The sequence below is a fragment of the Corvus hawaiiensis genome, chromosome 5 (genome assembly GCF_020740725.1).
Source record: "Corvus hawaiiensis isolate bCorHaw1 chromosome 5, bCorHaw1.pri.cur, whole genome shotgun sequence".
Lineage (NCBI taxonomy): Eukaryota > Metazoa > Chordata > Aves > Passeriformes > Corvidae > Corvus > Corvus hawaiiensis.
Genome location: NC_063217.1, coordinates 12,827,182 through 12,844,950, shown reverse-complemented (window position 1 = coordinate 12,844,950; position 17,769 = coordinate 12,827,182). Strand labels below are relative to the sequence as shown.

The following is a 17,769-nucleotide window of genomic DNA, read 5'->3' as shown; positions in this document are numbered from 1 at the left end:
GCCAAGATATTTGGTGAAACGTGCTGGGTGATAAAAATGGAGGAGTGACAATGACAGGTTTCTTGAAGAGTTTATTCTAAGCAGTGTTGCGAATGCTGGTGATCTTTGAAACTGAACAATGTGTCATCAGGCAATACAACCATGTGACAACTGTGCATCACACACAGCTACTTTAGTGTTACTAAATTCAACATGAGCCCAGGTTGTGAGGGGATGAGAACCATTGCTTTTTACTGTAATCACAAGCTACATGTTCAAAGTGTTAATAACAAATACTTTTACTTATTTCATTTATGTAAAATATAGAATATGTTTGCTATAGGCAACATATTAGTTTCACATACAGAAGTTGTATTTGTGCTTCACCACTTTTCTTTGACATTGCCAGAGGTTTGGTTTTTTTCTCATTTTTCATTGACTGAAGCCAATTATTTCCAGTCCCTGACCACTTTAAACCATGAGAAAATGGATTTAAATTAAGAGGAATTCTTTGGAAGCTGTTACCAAAATGTGTTCTTTTTAAGATAAATTTACTCCATACGAATGTTGTCAATCTTAAATCAATGTGATTTAAATCAGTTATACATTGATGTGATGGATGTGTCAGATCTTTAGTCAGATCACTGCATGCAAGATGTGAGAAGGTGTGTTAATTTAATCAATGCCAGCCAAGGCTGTAGCATACATACCGAGTGATTTTACATGCAGGAAAGGAGCAGTTATGGAAATGAAACAAATAAAAAAGGCAAAATATTGCAAAACAAAATATTTTATTAGATGAAAACCAAACTATATGCGATTTATATTAGCTATATTACATCTTTATAAACATTAGTGAGCATTCTCTCCAAAACATTAAGGCAGTGGCATCAATTTCATTATCCCAAGATACAACATTTAAAAAATAGATACCTAAGCGACTTCCCTTAAACATGCACCAGACATCAGTAATCTTTACAGGAATTTCAGCTTGGGTTCAAACATAATTTCTGCTCCATTTGAGAGTTTGCAACAGAGAGAATCTCTTACTTCAAGCTCTAGCACTCTGAATTCTAACAGCTCATTCTGGTCTTTTGCATCTTGCATCTCATTCTTCAGCTGATGCTCTTCTTGTTCCATTCTGTAAATCTGTGAGACAAACACAACACAGTAACACCCTGTAAGCACTAGAAAAGATACTGCAAAGAGTTACAAGCCACGTGTTTAGACAAGCTGTTCATTATTTCAGTTTTTCATTACACATCGATAGATGGAAGATAAAAAGGAACATCACATCAGAAAGTATTTCTGAGAACTGTGAGCAGAAAATGTTCAATGTTCTCTTAGAGTAATAATCTGGAAGTAACATAAAAGTGATATGAATATTGTATCTAACTAAGTTAAGCAGTAGAAGTTTTATTTTAAAATCCAGCAAATAAAACTGAATTACATTAACATTTGAGTAGACTGTTCTCATTGTCTTTGCCTAATTAGACATCTAATTTTTACAGTATATGAAAGACAACAATAGAGTGGTTTTAATGACTACTTTTTAATTTGCCAGAATTTTGCCTTGGGGCACTAACAATGACAAAATAGAAATTCAATACTGGCTATTAATTATGCCAACTAATAGCTTTGGTCTACTGTCTAGTTTAACTGGGAAATCTTTTCCGTTGTATGAAACTAAAAAGAAGTGTAACATAATGTACTTTACATAATGTACTTTAACATCTATAATGTCCATGTAGGCGTCCAAATAAATTAAACCTGGGTGTAGCTACTTTTAGTCATGATTTTTTATTTGGTTATCTTATTCCTATTATATTAAGCTACTAATTAACAAAATTAGTTCTTTGATTTCCTGAGTGAAAGCCAACTTTCCCACCATTATCAAAGAAGAACAATGCAGATGCTCAGCTCTGAGTATCTAGGAGAGTTAATATAATAAGCATAAAATCAATCAGTATTACTTAACATTTGGAAAAACTATAAAAAGGTTGAAGGGAGCAGGCGATTTTGTTAGTGGTCAGGACAATAATAATCGTTGTGTAACTGTGTTTCTATGGAAACTAGAAACATCAGCCAGCTTGGGATCTACTGGTGGCTATACATGTAATTCCACAACAAAGAGCAGCTTCGATTCCTGAAGAATCTAAAGGCATACTGGTACTTTAACCAGAGCCTTTTATTTGAATTTCTGTTCCTGGCAAGCAATAAAGCAATTTCATGCTGACTTTATAGTACTTAGTGCGTTCAATTTCTTTTATGATAAAGGGCAGCAACGGTGAAAGTATACCCACATACCTTCTCTAGCAACTCCTGATTTGTTCTAATTAACAGCTGCTTTTCTTCTACCCATTTTGAATCCTGTGAGGAAGAAGAGGATTAAGAATACATGTATTTTACTAAACAAGACAAATGAATGACCACAATAATTAGAAGATTGCAGATGTCATTGTACATTCAAGTACAAAATAGTCATGCATTGAAAAATAAAGCTATCATAACTATTTCAAGGATGTACAGCATTTTATACCACAGTGAAAATAAAAGTTCTTTCATTTCCTGTAGCAGTCTCTTGTTTCCTAGTATGTTCCAGCTATGTTCCAGCTAGCATGTACTTTAAAATCTTTACATGTAGCAATTGTGGGTCACCACAGCTATATACTTTATGTCATTTTAAAAACATTTATTTACTCAACTGAACTCAAAACTATTGCTTTCCATTGCAAAGGTTTGGGAACTTTCTTGCAAAATCATCCCATTTTAAGTGGTGCAATGCAAATCCAACAAGAGTAAGGGAAGAAAACCCTTTAATTATCCCAAATGATCAAAAATAAGCTTCAGCAATGTGAAGCTAATTACCCTCTGCTAAAATTCTGAGAATCTGGCTAATACACAGTGCTCGTGACAAGAAATTCAAGGCTGTGGAGGAAGGGAAGTGATGCAAGAGATTGTATACTCAGTTTGGAAACTGTATTTCTAACTAATCACTTGTTCCAAAACACTTCTTTCCTTTTAGGTTTTCCCATGTCTACAAGAGGCCTCATCAAATATCCCTTTAAAGAACCAAGCTACAAAAACTCATGGCCAGGCATAGCTGGACATTCAGATTTAATGGATTATAGGTCTTGTTTTTCCTGTAGAGAAAACTGTTTACATAACCTTGCTCATGCTGCTCTAAAAAGTTCAATAAAACACTATCCAACACTGAATATGCCATGCTAATTCTAGATCAAACTATCTTCTAGATGCAGGCGATGATTTATTTAAAATCTAAATGCCTTCACTAAAGTATTAAGGACAATACATTCTTTTTCAGGAAGGTATTTACACATTGATGTTGCACAAGGAATCAATGAAATCTGGATATCCCAGCCCATCAAATATCCTTGAAATGTCAATCTAAAGTATTGTGATACTACATTCACTCCAATTAGCATTTTTTAAAAAAGTTTAGTTTTTCTACCTACTGTCCACTACAATTTCATATTCCACTGTTCTTTCTCTTTTTTCCACTCATACACAAAGATGCATTTCATGTAATAAACAAGCTCTTCATGGTTGTGATGTTATAAGAATAACATACTAAAACGACTACTGAAAAGGCGTAACACTTGCAAAGAATTTTTGAGGCAAGTGAAATAAATAAATAAATAAAAATATGGTATCTAGTTTAGTAAAACTAAAACTGAAAACTAGCATTTTACTAAGGTCAAGGAATGAACAAAGAGTTGCACACACAGACTTGGGGTGGATATCCCAATGCATGGATATGGTAAACATACCCACATGGTAAGGTTCAACAGCTATGTCAGACCTGCAGCTTCAACTACTCCAGTTCACACAAGCAGAAAATAAAGATCAATGTGCTCTACTGATAATAAATTTCTGTGTCTTTCTTGATGGAGTCCAACTACACTTCCTGAGAAAACCTGAACTCCAGCAGAATTGTATTTACACACCAGATCAGTGAGACAGTTGAGCATTCATCCATCTGGCACATTATATACTCCAATATGTTTAGATTTATTACTTACCTTTATTAATATTTTTTAATAATTTCTTCACTTAATAGAAAGTCTCTTATGCATGCACCTCAATGTACCTTGCAGAACTGAATTATTAGTTTTGTGTTACTACTGGGGGAATACTGACAGGTCCAGCCAGAAAAGAGATTAACAAAAGCCATTGACAGTTACTTTGAAATTACACATAAATTGTTATAAACCAAGCTTCATATAATTTTTTAACAATAAGCTTCTAATCTCATGCTCTGAATTTGACTTCAGGGAAATTGTAAAGGTCTTTGCTACTTCTGTTTCCTAAAGCTTGTAAAGTAAGACTAAAATTTTCTGGAATAATACATTTGGATCTTTTGATTCATTACTTCCTTTACAAACATACTTTAGGGACTGGCTTCCAGAACGAACACTTCACAATTATTGTTAAATCATCATCACTACCATGACCATCTAAATGACAAAGTAATAATAATTTTAAAAAAATCACATAGTGCACAAAGAATTCAGTTTATCATCACAACCATTTATTTTGTTGAATGTAAATACTAACAGGTCAGGAGAACCAAGCAGGTGCTAGAGCTCCAAGGAAGACATTGTGATCCCCTCTGTGGAAAGCTAATGCTCAGTGTACAAACCAGCCCACTAGAAACAACATCACAGTGCTCCTTGTCACATCCTTGTTCACCTTCTCAGGATTACTGAGAGATATGAAGTTGAAAATGTGGTTCTGAATCTCAAAGTGATAACTAATTAAATTCTAATTTCCAGAGATACCTTTTTGACATAACACTCTGAAGAAAAACCACAGAAGTAATTCCTTACATGGGTATCCAAATTTATGTCTCTTATTTACATATACAGTACTTATATTACGCACTTTAACAATCAGCTATTTTGTTAATATTTTCAACTACACAGCAATTTGCCCACAACATCTTCCTCATCAACACACCAAAATAGCAGCAGTAGATGCTTGAGAGGTCTTTGGTTTCATTTATTCTTCCAGAAGTTCAGTGTGCCATCATTTTTAGATTGATAACATATTCTCAATTTTTAGTAATATTGTATTTACATGGAATTCACTAAGCAAATTGAAATTTGTTTGGAAGCTAGCATAAATTATTTTTGCCCTTAATTTGAATATGGTCCCCAAAATTTGCATTTTTACAGAATTTTACAAAAAATTTTTCTTACAAAGAATAAACCATAAAAATAGTGTTATCATCCATCTGGCATTATATGTAGGTTGGTTGTGTTCATTGCTACAGGATCATCAGTCTTTGAAATGTAAATCTATAGCTAGTGCTATCTTTTTTTATTACTATAAGCTACCTGCAATCTTAAATCCTTATTTCAAATAAAAAAAGCATGAAGTAACATCTCCCCAGTTCCTACTGTGTGTTCTAGCAATTACACAAGTGAACAACTTGCAAATGCATGCTCATAACTCTTAATCAGACTTCCTGAGGGCCCTAGACAATATTAAATATGCATCAGTAGATACATCTTTGGTGAGTATTTACATATATTATATATACTGAAGCATAAGGCCTGATTTTACTTTGTGTGATGGTTTGGGAGTCTGTAAGCAATTGGCTCCTCTGAGACTTCAAACCCAGGAGAATAACACCACAAGTGGCTTCCAGTAACCTGACAGGCTCAGTGTTCATATCTCTAGTGTGTCTAAAAGCTAAGGGGTTTTCTTAATTTTTCTTCGGTACACACCAAAAATATTCTCCAGTACAAATCTAGAATATTTATTTTACTAGAATTTATAACAAATACTAACAAAATGGAAAAGAGGCAAAAGGCCTTCACCAAATGACAATGGGAACAGAATGTGCATGTACACATGGTTATTTTGATACTATGCTTTAGTGTATTATGTGTTAGAAAATGAGTCTGTAATGACATTTTCTTAGGCTGCAAAACCCTTTCCTTTATTTAAGCACCCTATTGCTGCAATGGCAATTAAGCTGCATCATTCACACCAACACACCAGTAAGCAACGAAGATGGCAAGTGCACCACTGCATGCAGCGCAGAAAATGATGTGGTAGAGGACATTGAGAGAGCCTTTTACCTGTCCTTTCTCGATTAGAGCTTTCTCCAGGTCCTCAATTTTTGCCTGACACCTGAGAAGATCAGCTTGCAGTTGTTCACGAGTCTGGGGGGGAAAAAGAAATCAAAAGTAAAGATATTTTCTACTACTTTATGGGCTGTCCAGTCAGCTTTTAATGTTTTTCAATAAATTGCTTTTGTGTTTATGTTAAAAAATATTTGAAGCTGTCAGTTTAACGGAATTTTTCCTTCCTAGCCTAAAAAGATGTTAACATCACATATTCAGTGACAAAGTTCTTACCAGGGGAAGAAAAAAATAAATTTAGGAACTGAAAGAGCTCTAAGAAGCTATTCATAAGCTTTAGTAATTGAAGGCAATTGGGGGAAAAGGGACAAGGGAGAAAGAGAATTGCATTAAGCACTGAAAAAGGCCTTTAGGTAAATAAAATATATTGACCCGAAATAATTTACATGTCCCATAAAGAGCATACACTGGTCAGTTTTCCTCATTTACACAGTTACTACACTCACCACTACACTATAGTAGGTATTACTCCCTAAGTCCAGTGATGCCCTAAAAGGGACTGGATCCTACAAGGTACTAAACAAAAAAGGATATAAAATAAAGCATGTTTCTGGAGACCCTCAGGCACTGAGGCTCCTTGAGCTACTGCAAGTATTTCCCCCCCCCGCTTCAGATACTTTTTCACCCAAGCAGTGTAAATATTCCTACAGGGATTTCCTCCTGCATCTTTTCATCTTTGCGTCCTTGTTTACCTTACGTGTCATCTGAAAGTAACAGGAAATGTTCATCCCACCAAAATAAACCATGCAAAAAGCTAGTTTCTGACTCACTCAAGAGATGGATTTGCAGGGATGCAAGAAAAAACCCAAAATGCCACTAAAAAGAAATAACAACAATTTCCAAGTCTACAAAAAGTACAGTCTGCAAATGCCTGCCAAATAAATTTTTAAAAAGCCCATGAAGGCAAAGAAAATATAAAATGGCATCTCATAATTGTCAAATAGATGACTGCCCCAGAAATCTTACTCTAATAGTAGATGGAATTATTCCCCCCATCCTAATTCTATCTTGGGAAGTGATCTCCAAAGTCTGTTGCTTTCCTTGGCTAAGTGTCCTACTTAAAAAGAGAGTGTCAAAACTGACTAGGCTTTTGTAAGATGCTGAGAACTCTACAAATGAAGCCATAAAGCAGTAATTCTACTATTATAAGAACTATTATTTCAAAGAAAAAAAATCAAAAAGAAGTTTAGCTTGGTTGAGTCCTTTCCCACCAGTAATTTCTAAACACATTAAAATCATTGTCCTTCTGCATTATTAGCAATATACTGCAGTGGCACAGTACAGTGAAGGCCAAAAGTAGTAAGGCAGTAACATGTAATAATTCACAGTATTTAATATGTTTCTCCATTTCTGGGGTTTGGGGAAATTGTAGAGGGAAGAAGGTGAGGGTTTTTTTAACTGCTGGCTCGTGTTCGACTTGGTGTCCATCAGGACCCCCCACTTCTGGTGTGAAAAACTGCTTTTCAGTAGGCCAGAACTAAGATTTGGGTAAGATTTTTGATTCATATTTCGGTCAGATTTTTAATATACTCATATGATGAAAGTACCTAAGTACTTGTAACAATCTATCCTGTGATTCACTTAAAATCCATCATGTTACTATCCAAATTGCAGGTTCCAGTGGGTTATCACTTTCATAGCACAGAAATCTTTAATATATTATACACGCTAGAACAAAGTATAACGACATCTTTGTTCTGATTGCACCAGACATATCTAAAGTGTCACCTTACTGATGATACCCTCTAATCCTTGTTGGGATTCACATCTCACTGACCTGCAGATACCTCCTGCTATTACAAATTGCTTCATGTTTTTCTATTATTTCAGATTCGAAGGCATTTCAGTTAAAAAATTACCCTTGCTTCTCTCTCTGCATCTAGGGTTCCACCAACTTGTTCTTGGAGCAGTGCATATGCTCTTTGCAAAGCTTGATACTCTCTTGTTAGCTGGCAAAACCTGAGTTCAGCTTCTTCTTTAGGCGTGCTCTTAATGAAGAGGAGGAAAAAAGAGGATTTGTATAAATATATATAATAATGAGTTTGTATAGAAGACAGACTCACAAACATAACAAGCAATGCAACTCATACGAAATCTCAAAGCTTAATAAAAGTATGAAATCCTAAATCAAGTGGAAAAGAAAGGAGGAAGGATGATGAGTAACTGTGTCTACCACACAATTTAAGGACAGTGTAAGTTACCATATGAGGCAGCAATGTATAGAAATGGGAAAACTGTCTAGGGAAAGATGAGAGGAAACAGTTTTGTGCAACATGGTCTTCAGCAACTGCAGAGCCACAGCAGCTTCAGGAGGTGTTCATTCTATTTCTCATGCAGTCCACCCTTCCCTATCCTTACACTTTTTCCCTACAATGCCAGGGTAAAGCACACTGACACAGAGGTTACATTTCAAAAACTGTAAGGTATTTTCTTAGATTTATTCTTTTAATATCAAGTATTTGCAAAGTCTTTATTTTCTTTGAATTCTGAGCCACTGATTTTAACACATATAAGGTCTTTCCTATACTGCAGAGGACAAGAAATGTCCTCCACTTTAATTAATCTTTGCTCCAGGAACTTGAGTTCTAAGGAAAAGAGATTAAAATATTATTAGATATTAAACCTAGGGGGAAAAAAAAGCTTCTTCTGACTGAGGAGTATTAGGCAGAAGTTAGTGAACAAGAAAGAAAGATGAAAAAGAGCATCTAATTCGTGCTTTGTCCTCACGCACGCAATCTTCCAAAGCAGGCCAGCAGCACTGTATATCACAGAGCTGAGACAACACATGTCACTGAGTATTTACTACCTATGATCATTTAAGCCTTCATGAATTGCAAAGGTCTCTCTGAGCATTGTGAGCAAAGAAAGAAAATCCTGATTGTATCAAAACAGTCAAATAAATTATAAGGTTGAAAGGCAAACTATTGTCTAGTAAGTATTGACTTTTGGCAAAGCAATGTGCCTATTCATTTTCTTTTGACTAATAAGAAAGAGTTTGAGAAAAACAATTTTATTTCTCAGCCCAGTATCTGTCAAATTTGTCAGGCAGAATATTATCTTATAATTTTTACTGCAAAGTGTATACGTTACCAGATTTGAAAAAACCCAAAGGAATTCTCTGCCAAATCTTTCACAGTTCACGTGGTACAATAGTTGAATAAAAGTTTGTATTTATAGTTCAACAAGTAGAAAGAAGAACGAATCAGTTTCTCCTTACATCTTCCAAGTCTTCTTCTGGTGTTGCTGGTGTCCTGTCTGTTTTATCTGTGTTGTATGAAGTTACAGAAGATGTTTCTGAATCAACAGATTCTTCGTCAAATCCAAAAAATGTCTCCACAACATGCCTCTGAAAAATTCAGTTTTTTTAGTTACTAGCAAAACAGATTAAAAGCCCCAATGACCCAGTAAGCAGTAACGAAGGTCTTCTCTGATGATTATTTTAGTATTTAGGAAGAAAGAAATGTTCCATTATAAACTCTTGCTCTCTGACTAAATGAGCTACTTTTTCAAAATCATTTATGTAAGAACCTCCAAGAACTAAACTGCACATAGCATAGAGATGAGGTAAATGCCAATAGAACAATGCTTTAGCAAAACTATAAAACCTAACTACCAAAATCACATAAATCTTACAAGATCCACAGTAGAGAATTCCAGTACCTGTTCAGAAGAAAGTAAGCCAGTACAATGCAACATGTAAGATGTGCAACCAAAAGAAAAAAAGATATTTGGGAGACAAATGTGGAAAAAATTTAATTGTCCATACTGATGGCAAAAATAAAAAAAAAGAAAAAAAAATCTATTTTGGAAAACCCTACTTGAAAGTATAAATTAATGCTTACCATTTATTTTTTCAATATCATCATTCTCTTTTTTTTTTCAAAAAGTTTTCTCCAATACTATGTCTAACCAAAAAGACATGACATGGGAAAAACAGCATTTCACTGTGGACTTTAAAAATTTTACACAACATTATCAATTAAATGCATGCTTAGAAGAAATTAGCAGCTAGTGAAAGTACAGTATCAGTTGTGAAAAATGTGAGGTTTTTTATATAAACATAGAGAAAGCAGCAAATTTCCATGGAAATTCAACTGTTAAAAAAAATTGCTTATAATAGAAAAAACAGGTCTTTAACTGTTATTAATCAATAGAAAGCATAACTTTTTACACCACACAAGTATTCTAATAATCCAACACAATTTCAGAGAAGCAAGAAAATTGAGAATATTTTTAAAAGTGTGTTGCTGAAAAATGGAGTCAGGTTATGAAGCAGCCTAGACAGGGAGGCTAGTGGAGAGAGGTGGCTGTAAGAAGATGTAGAATCATCTGTCTATCCATCTCTGTATGTTTTGCCACTGCTTGATACTGAAGCACAGATCTTGATGTCACACTTTGTTGTTTGGTTTTTTTCAAATATAAATCACAGGTTGTCTATGAGAAGATAATAGCTTATTCAGTAAAACAGCCACAAGGATTAAAAAAGTTATCAACTGTTATTAATTCCGAACACCATGAAGCCTGTATTTCAGCAGAGCCAAACTGCCTGAGTGGAATTGTGATCTATCAGTTTAAAATTCATGATACTGAAAGGTTCTATTTGTAATGCCCTATCTCATTATTATTTCCAAATATTTACCTTTCCCTGCAGTTTTTCTCTTACCTACCTTATTTTTCCAGTAAATCTACGTAAATACTACCTTCTCTTTCTCACAAAACCCTGTAATGCTCACTATATTCTTTCGACTCAACACAGTTCAGCAGTCAAAATACTCTGTAAGGGGTACCAAAAATCAAGCTTGTAGGCGTGACTTTTTGCCTGCATGCATGACACCATGTTCTCCATTTACAGTCTGCAGCCCTGGTCACCACGGTCTGCCAGGTCCCAATCTCATCACTCGTAAGCTGAACAAGTCCATAATAGTCTCACAGTACAGCTAATTCCATTCAAATTGCCAAAGACAGCTCCAAGGTCATGTCCTGAATCACTCAATTGCTTAAGATGAATCCTTCAAACAGTACTTTAAAAATTTCATTCAGAAACCCAAAAAGTCATATATTTTCTAAACAGACTATGTTTATTCATGTGCATGTAGATAAATATGATGCAGCACAAAAGGCAAAGAGCTTTGAACAACCTTTGGAAACAATTTTCCTTTTGCAAGCTACTAGACCACCACTTCATGAATTCGTAAGATCACAGTTATGGTGCTACAGTGCTGGAAAGACATTACTCGTTCCTCACTTGTTTAGGAAGCACTGTGATCCTTCCACCAGGCAGAGCTATGTCCAAGGTGCTTAAGACAAACAATTCCCTGGGATAATTTAATCCTTTCACCAGTTCACCTTTCTGCCCTACTTAACAAAACAAAGGGCACAAGGAATAGGTTTAAGCTCTATTCTAAAAATATAAAGACTTATCCAGAAAGCTAATATATTTTCTCATATTTGAATTAAAACCGTTGCAGACTTCTTTTTCATAAGTAGAAAGGCTTACCATAAAAAAAAAGGTATAATTAGTCCTTGGGAGACAGCCCATCCAGCTTTTTCCCTCACTGAATACTGGTTGCAGCTTACAGACATCTAGTAATACTACAAATAAATATTGGAGGTTGAAAATAGAGCCAATGAAATGGTGCTATTTCAAGTTGTAGGGAAGACAAATTTGCAATCTGAGTAGCCAGCTCAACTCACCTTCCTGACTCCAAACTGATTTGCAGATACAGTTTCATAAACAGGAAGGTACATTTTATGGAGGTAAAGAAGATAGTTGCAGGTAAACGAAACTCAAGAAATTATAATGCAAGCCATATCCTCACTTTGCAGTGCAGATAAGTTTCACTCAAAGATGTTGAGAGTAAACCCAGACCAAAACTGCACTCTCATGTTGATACTTCTATATCCTGCTCTTCTGCCCATATCTGCCTACCTGTGGATGGGGCTCAGAACCACCACAGGCTTTGGAGGATCCCAGCCAAGGACAAGCCACTCAGACAACCAAAGATTGACCAAAAGATCAGCTGACCCTGCTCATGCCTCCTCCTTCAGGGGTGTTTGGCCTCAAAATGACACACACACTCGAGCAAAGTTCAACCAAAATGCACTGTATTGTCTGAAGACTGACAAAGTAAGTGTTAAGTCTTGACTTTGAAAAGGCTAGTAGAAGGGACTTCTAAAAGATGGAGAACAAAACTCCAATTTATTATCATATGGCACAAAGAATACAGTACCATGAGGTCGGCAGCAGCTTAGTTTTAAGTGACAATAAAATCTACCATACCTATGGGATTTTTTGCTACACCTCTGCTGTACAGTCACTTTTAGGTAACTCAGGCCAAATATGTGTCTTCTTTTAATCCTGCATGCACACACTCACCCACACATTTTCAAGAAGTGAAAACAAATTGGCATAACAACAGTGATTTTGATTTTAAATTGAAGTATATAGGCTGGAGAAGATACTTAAAGCAATGCCTTTTTTGTGAAAAATACTACCTGCATTTAAAATTTCACTAGTAGCAAAAGTACGGGAAAATCATGTGCATATATCAATAAATAAACCACTTGATTATTAGATGTGAGGGAATTCTGAAAAAGAAAGAATAGTATTTCCCATCACACTAAAAAACCCCAACACTTAAAGGAGAGTTAAAAGTCAAAACTTTTAAATGCTATAAAGACTGCCTGTAATAATATTTGGAGTTACAAGTGAACCAGTTATTTTTAAGACTCCTTCCTTTTTAGAGAAGCTGTATATATACCATGTTGTGGACCAGATACTTTCCATAGCAACAGAGATAATATTAATAATATTTAATTATTGTATATTACTTGTACATGTATGAATTGCTTCATGACATAATTACAAAATAGCCAGTTTTACTGTTGATCATGTAGTATCTGAAGCAACCAGCTACAAGAACTGATTCACAGCAAAATCAAAACAAATTAATTCGCAAGGGAACAGCTGTAGAGACAGAAAAAAAACATTCCACACAAAAAAGACATGTGAGTCATACAGTTGATAAACACTGTAATAAATAAGGGAGCATCAATAAATACATCAACTCCAAGGAAGATTCCAATCATGGCTCAAAAGATGAACCACAATGGTTTCTGAAAAGTATATAAAAATGCACAATACTCACTGGATTTTTGTACCTATATAAACTATGTTTATTCAAGTTTCATTCAAGCTTTTTCAAAAATGGGAACATTCTCAATTAACAACTTAGAGATTCCTTTATATTGGTTTGCACATTTCTTATTTCTAAATCACAACTTCTTAACTGAGAAAATAGTCATGTAAATTGCTGAAAAATTCTGATTTGAATTCTATTAAATGTCATGCATTTAATAGCAAGTATTTTTCATGTGGATTTATAGCAATGTTTTCACATAATTTTAAAGTAAAATTATGCATTAGGTCTTTATAACTCAAGTATTAATGCTTCTACTGAAGTATGGTGCTCAGTAAACATCTGAGTTTAGAATACTATAAATTAATAGTGACACAAAGACTACAGTATATGCAAATTTCAATACAATCTGATTTCTCTGTTGCTAAAGCAGTTTCATTTTACATTTAAATATCTCATTTTCAGGGACCTAATCAAACATGATGAAAATGATCCAAGATATATTTCCTTGTAACACCATCAGATGTGCTTGTCAGTAACTTCTTACCTTCGTGCTTGTATGTCATTTCTTGGCAGCCAGAAAAATACAGACACACCAAAGCACAGAGGCAGAGAAAAAAAGAGAAATATAAAACAAGAAATAGGAACTCCATCACACCAGTGTGCAGGCTTTCCACTACCACAAATATAGTTCATTTATTAAAGTTTAAAAAAAGGCACAAATCCATAGAATCCTGCAGTTACCAAACAAGCTGGGTAAACATGTCTTACTTTCAAATGCATGACTCCATCCATCATGGAATGAATGTAAGTCCATTCCAAATGTCAAAAATAAACAAAACATAAAAAATACTGTTTCTGAAGTTTCTTGGTTATTTCACAAGAAAAACTGGAAAAAGAAAATTTAAAAAAGAACCATGGAAAAATCAGGTTGCTACATTACTCCTCCAACCACCTTGCAAGCACAGAGGTGATAAAGCCTTTTGCTGCTCCTTTCCTCAGGGAGCCTGAACCAGTTGCCAGCATTGTTCCATGGACTCCTGTGCCCCTTGGGAATTGAAAGTGTGCTCAGTGAAAGCTACAGTAGCAACAGTAACCTAGTACGCCTACAAAGCTCCAGAAATAACACTGACATCTAATTACAAAACCAAAAAATAAAATTAAGATTTTCAAAAGCTTCTCAGCTGAACTGATGTTCAGGGCTGTAAAGGCTACCAGATCAGCCTGGCAGATCATTCACACAAGATGTCCCAAAGATGGAGAAAGACATGCTATGGATTCTGTTCCAGGTAACACAAACAACTGTCAGGAAAATACTCATTAGGAAACAACCACAGACTCTCTGCAGTCAAGACCATTTCAGGAATGAAGGAAGCTGGAGTGCACAAGCACCCCTTTAAGAAAATCTGCAAGAGGATGAGTATAAATCTTCACCCTGTGCACCATGTTCCTGGTTATTAGAACAAAAAAGGAATCATTCTATACTGTCCAGAATGAGCTTATATGACCACTTTCATGAAACCTCATTCTCATGAGTTATTTCCCCTTTCACTTTGTCACAAGGAGTAGGAAACATCCGGAAATAAATATAACTCCACTAGCCAAACTGTGTTAATGCTAGTTTTGTATTTAACAAACCTTAGAAAAGCAAAGCCAAAGATTTAGACCAGTAATTTCTTTTTCCAAGTGTTTGGTTAGGAGAGATTAACACATAATTTCATTACTATTCTAAATAGGTTCTATCATCTTTAAGAGATAAAAATCTTGCACAGATAATAGACAGAAACAGACTTATGCTGTGCATGTCTATATATAAAACAATTCATCTTAGGCTGCCTTTAGAGTCTGTGGAGAGAAACTGGCAATTTTAGGACAAAACTCATATGTCCTATTTAGATATCTACTTCCAACCACTTAATGTTACCACTTTGTCCAGAGTGAGATGTCTGTATCTCATGTCCATTAGTGACATCTAACCAGCATTTTCAACACTCAGTTAAATAAATTCTACAATTTTCTGGATTCCTGATATAGGCTGTAAAAACAGAGAGGTTGAAGATGGTAAAATCCAAACTCATCTGAGTATGCACTCCATTCTACATACTATTTAAATTAAAAACTGTTGGAAAACTGTGGGAAGCACAGCTTCCTTTGAGGATTTCGATCCTCACAGGACCATACAGGTGGCCTGGAAGAAAATCAGCCTGTATGCCAGGATTGGATTTTTAGAAGTTAACATCAACAGCCGTTAAACTCTGAGCCAACACTGCATATAAATGTGAGTAGTCTACAGGTTTATCCAATGGCAGGTAATGAGACAGTAGTAGTATTGATTACTTCTTTCATTCCTTAAGGAATTAGGTCATTTAGAAAGTTTAAATACAGTTACATATTAACTATGTATTAACTATATTAACTAGTGTGTATATATGCTGTAACTACTATAGTACATAAAATCCCATTACTCTTCTCTCACAACTTTCTCTTTTTTCACTTGTTTTTGTTTCATAGTCCTGCTTGTCCTTTCAGGAGATAGCATCACATAGAATTTCAAATGGTCACTGCAGCCACTGAAGAGCTAATGGACAGGGGATGGAATAATTTCTAGCAGAAATGTCTGCGACTGATTAATTTGTTCTTTCTGGTGTATTTATCATACCCTAAAGAAGAAGCACACCCCGACTATCTCTGCTGCCCATATGCATACAATCCTTTCAGTAAACTTGCAGAATTCCCTCCATTATAGCCCTCTTAGCAAACAAAGAACAGCATTGCCACAAAATTTTAATGGTATCATGCCCATTCTCTCCGTCCTCATGTTTTTCAACTCGCTTTGGTCAATAAGGAAGAGACCACAAAGCATCAGGTTGCTCAAGACAAAATAGGAATGGTACAGAGCCCATGTCAGCTGAAGTTCTACTAACACAGAATATTTTTAAGACATAAATGCATATTTATTGAAGTTTTCAGCCTATGGAAATTATCATCACCAGTTACCAACACCTCAAAATTGACTTAACTGGTTTTGTTTCATGAGAAACTTTACAATTTAGCAAATTATCTTACACATTTAACTTACAGACAAAGGCTTATAATTAAGAGAGAACTATAGAAAGTACAGTATAAGTTACATACATATATATATTCACTTTTGCATTCTGTTTAAAATTGCTCTCAAACCACAAACTTCCAGTTATACTACATCAAGAAAGAACGGTTTACAGTTGCTGCAAATATATTTGTCAGGATCTATTGCTATTTCTGATTTTTTCTTTTTTCCTATGCAAGAGACACATCATTATTAGAAGTAGAATTTGAAGAAACTACCAGTGAAACAGAGAGTCCCAAAGGATAAATCTTTCAGAACATAGGCATTAGAGTGCAGAGCAATAAAAAAGCACCACCTGGGGGTTACCAGGAATAGACTGTGCAGAACACTCTGACACAAGGCACCCATTTATGACAGAATATATCTTAAGATACCATATAGATGATAATGATACATTCACTCTTCATTTCCATTTTTTCCCTCTTACTCCATTTCCCACCTCCCACACACATGCTCCAGGCTGCTAATGTTTAACGTCACAAAAAACATTATTCAGCAAATTACTTTAAGCACATAATACAATAAACTTTAAGGGTACTTTCTGTAGCAAAAATTTTCTGGTTTTATAATCTGCATTTTTCTCTTGAACCTTGTATTCTAGAGCAGAAAATTTACTAGAGCATAACAGTTGGAATTGTCTTACTACTTATATATCACATACAGAAATATTATTTTAGTAACATCTCCAGCAATAGTTATTTTTTAATTGTGATTTAGCTCTGTGTTGGTATGAGAAGTTTAAAGGGGATATGTTCTTTAAAACAGACTGAATATTTTTCCTTTGAAATCCTAGTTGTTTCAAGCCATTAAATCATTTATGCCTCAAGCCACTTGAATATTTAGGTTACAGTGGCTAGAAGTGTAATTTTATTGTTTATTTAAAACAAACCCCGAAACAACATCACTTGTGTGCAGTACTAAACACTTGAATTACCCTAAAAAAATGAAGAACTCACCAAAGTAAGTAGAAAAATTATATGGATTTTACTTATTAAGTAGAGCTTTAACTTCAGGCAGTATTTGAAACAGGTGTTGTTCACAGCAACAGAAATGCATGAAAAACCGAAGGTTTGCTCACCTTTGGAGGCTTCAGACTTTTCCTCCTCTGTTTTTTAGACCGCAATAACCGTTCTCTTTCCTAGAAGGAAAGAGAACATTTTGGTATGGGTTTGTTTTAAAACTATACTTAGATATGTCTAACACAGAGAAATATCATTAACATCTTTTTAAAGCCTCTGGTAAAGCTAACACGATGTCTTTATCCTTTTGAATAACACCATGTTACACCACACTGCACTGCAGCCTTATGCCTTTAGCAAACAAACCTTCAGCCATGTACTTCACGCATTTGATGGGAAGTTGGCAAGAA

At 35.0% G+C, this 17,769-nt stretch overlaps 1 protein-coding gene across 10 annotated transcripts in view; it reads right to left on the bottom strand.

The window, feature by feature from the left end:
* JAKMIP1 (janus kinase and microtubule interacting protein 1) overlaps positions 1-17,769 on the bottom strand; it is a 228,824-nt gene that overhangs the window by 120,784 nt on the left and 90,271 nt on the right. For all 10 annotated transcript variants that reach the window (XM_048302980.1, XM_048302982.1, XM_048302981.1 and 7 more), the window contains 6 exons: positions 17,479-17,538; positions 9,370-9,498; positions 8,012-8,140; positions 6,090-6,173; positions 2,287-2,349; positions 1,030-1,128 (listed from right to left, as the gene is read on the bottom strand). In XM_048302980.1, the coding sequence (XP_048158937.1) occupies positions 1,030-1,128; positions 2,287-2,349; positions 6,090-6,173; positions 8,012-8,140; positions 9,370-9,498; positions 17,479-17,538 (564 nt within the window). The remainder of the gene's footprint in view (positions 1-1,029; positions 1,129-2,286; positions 2,350-6,089; positions 6,174-8,011; positions 8,141-9,369; positions 9,499-17,478; positions 17,539-17,769) is intronic.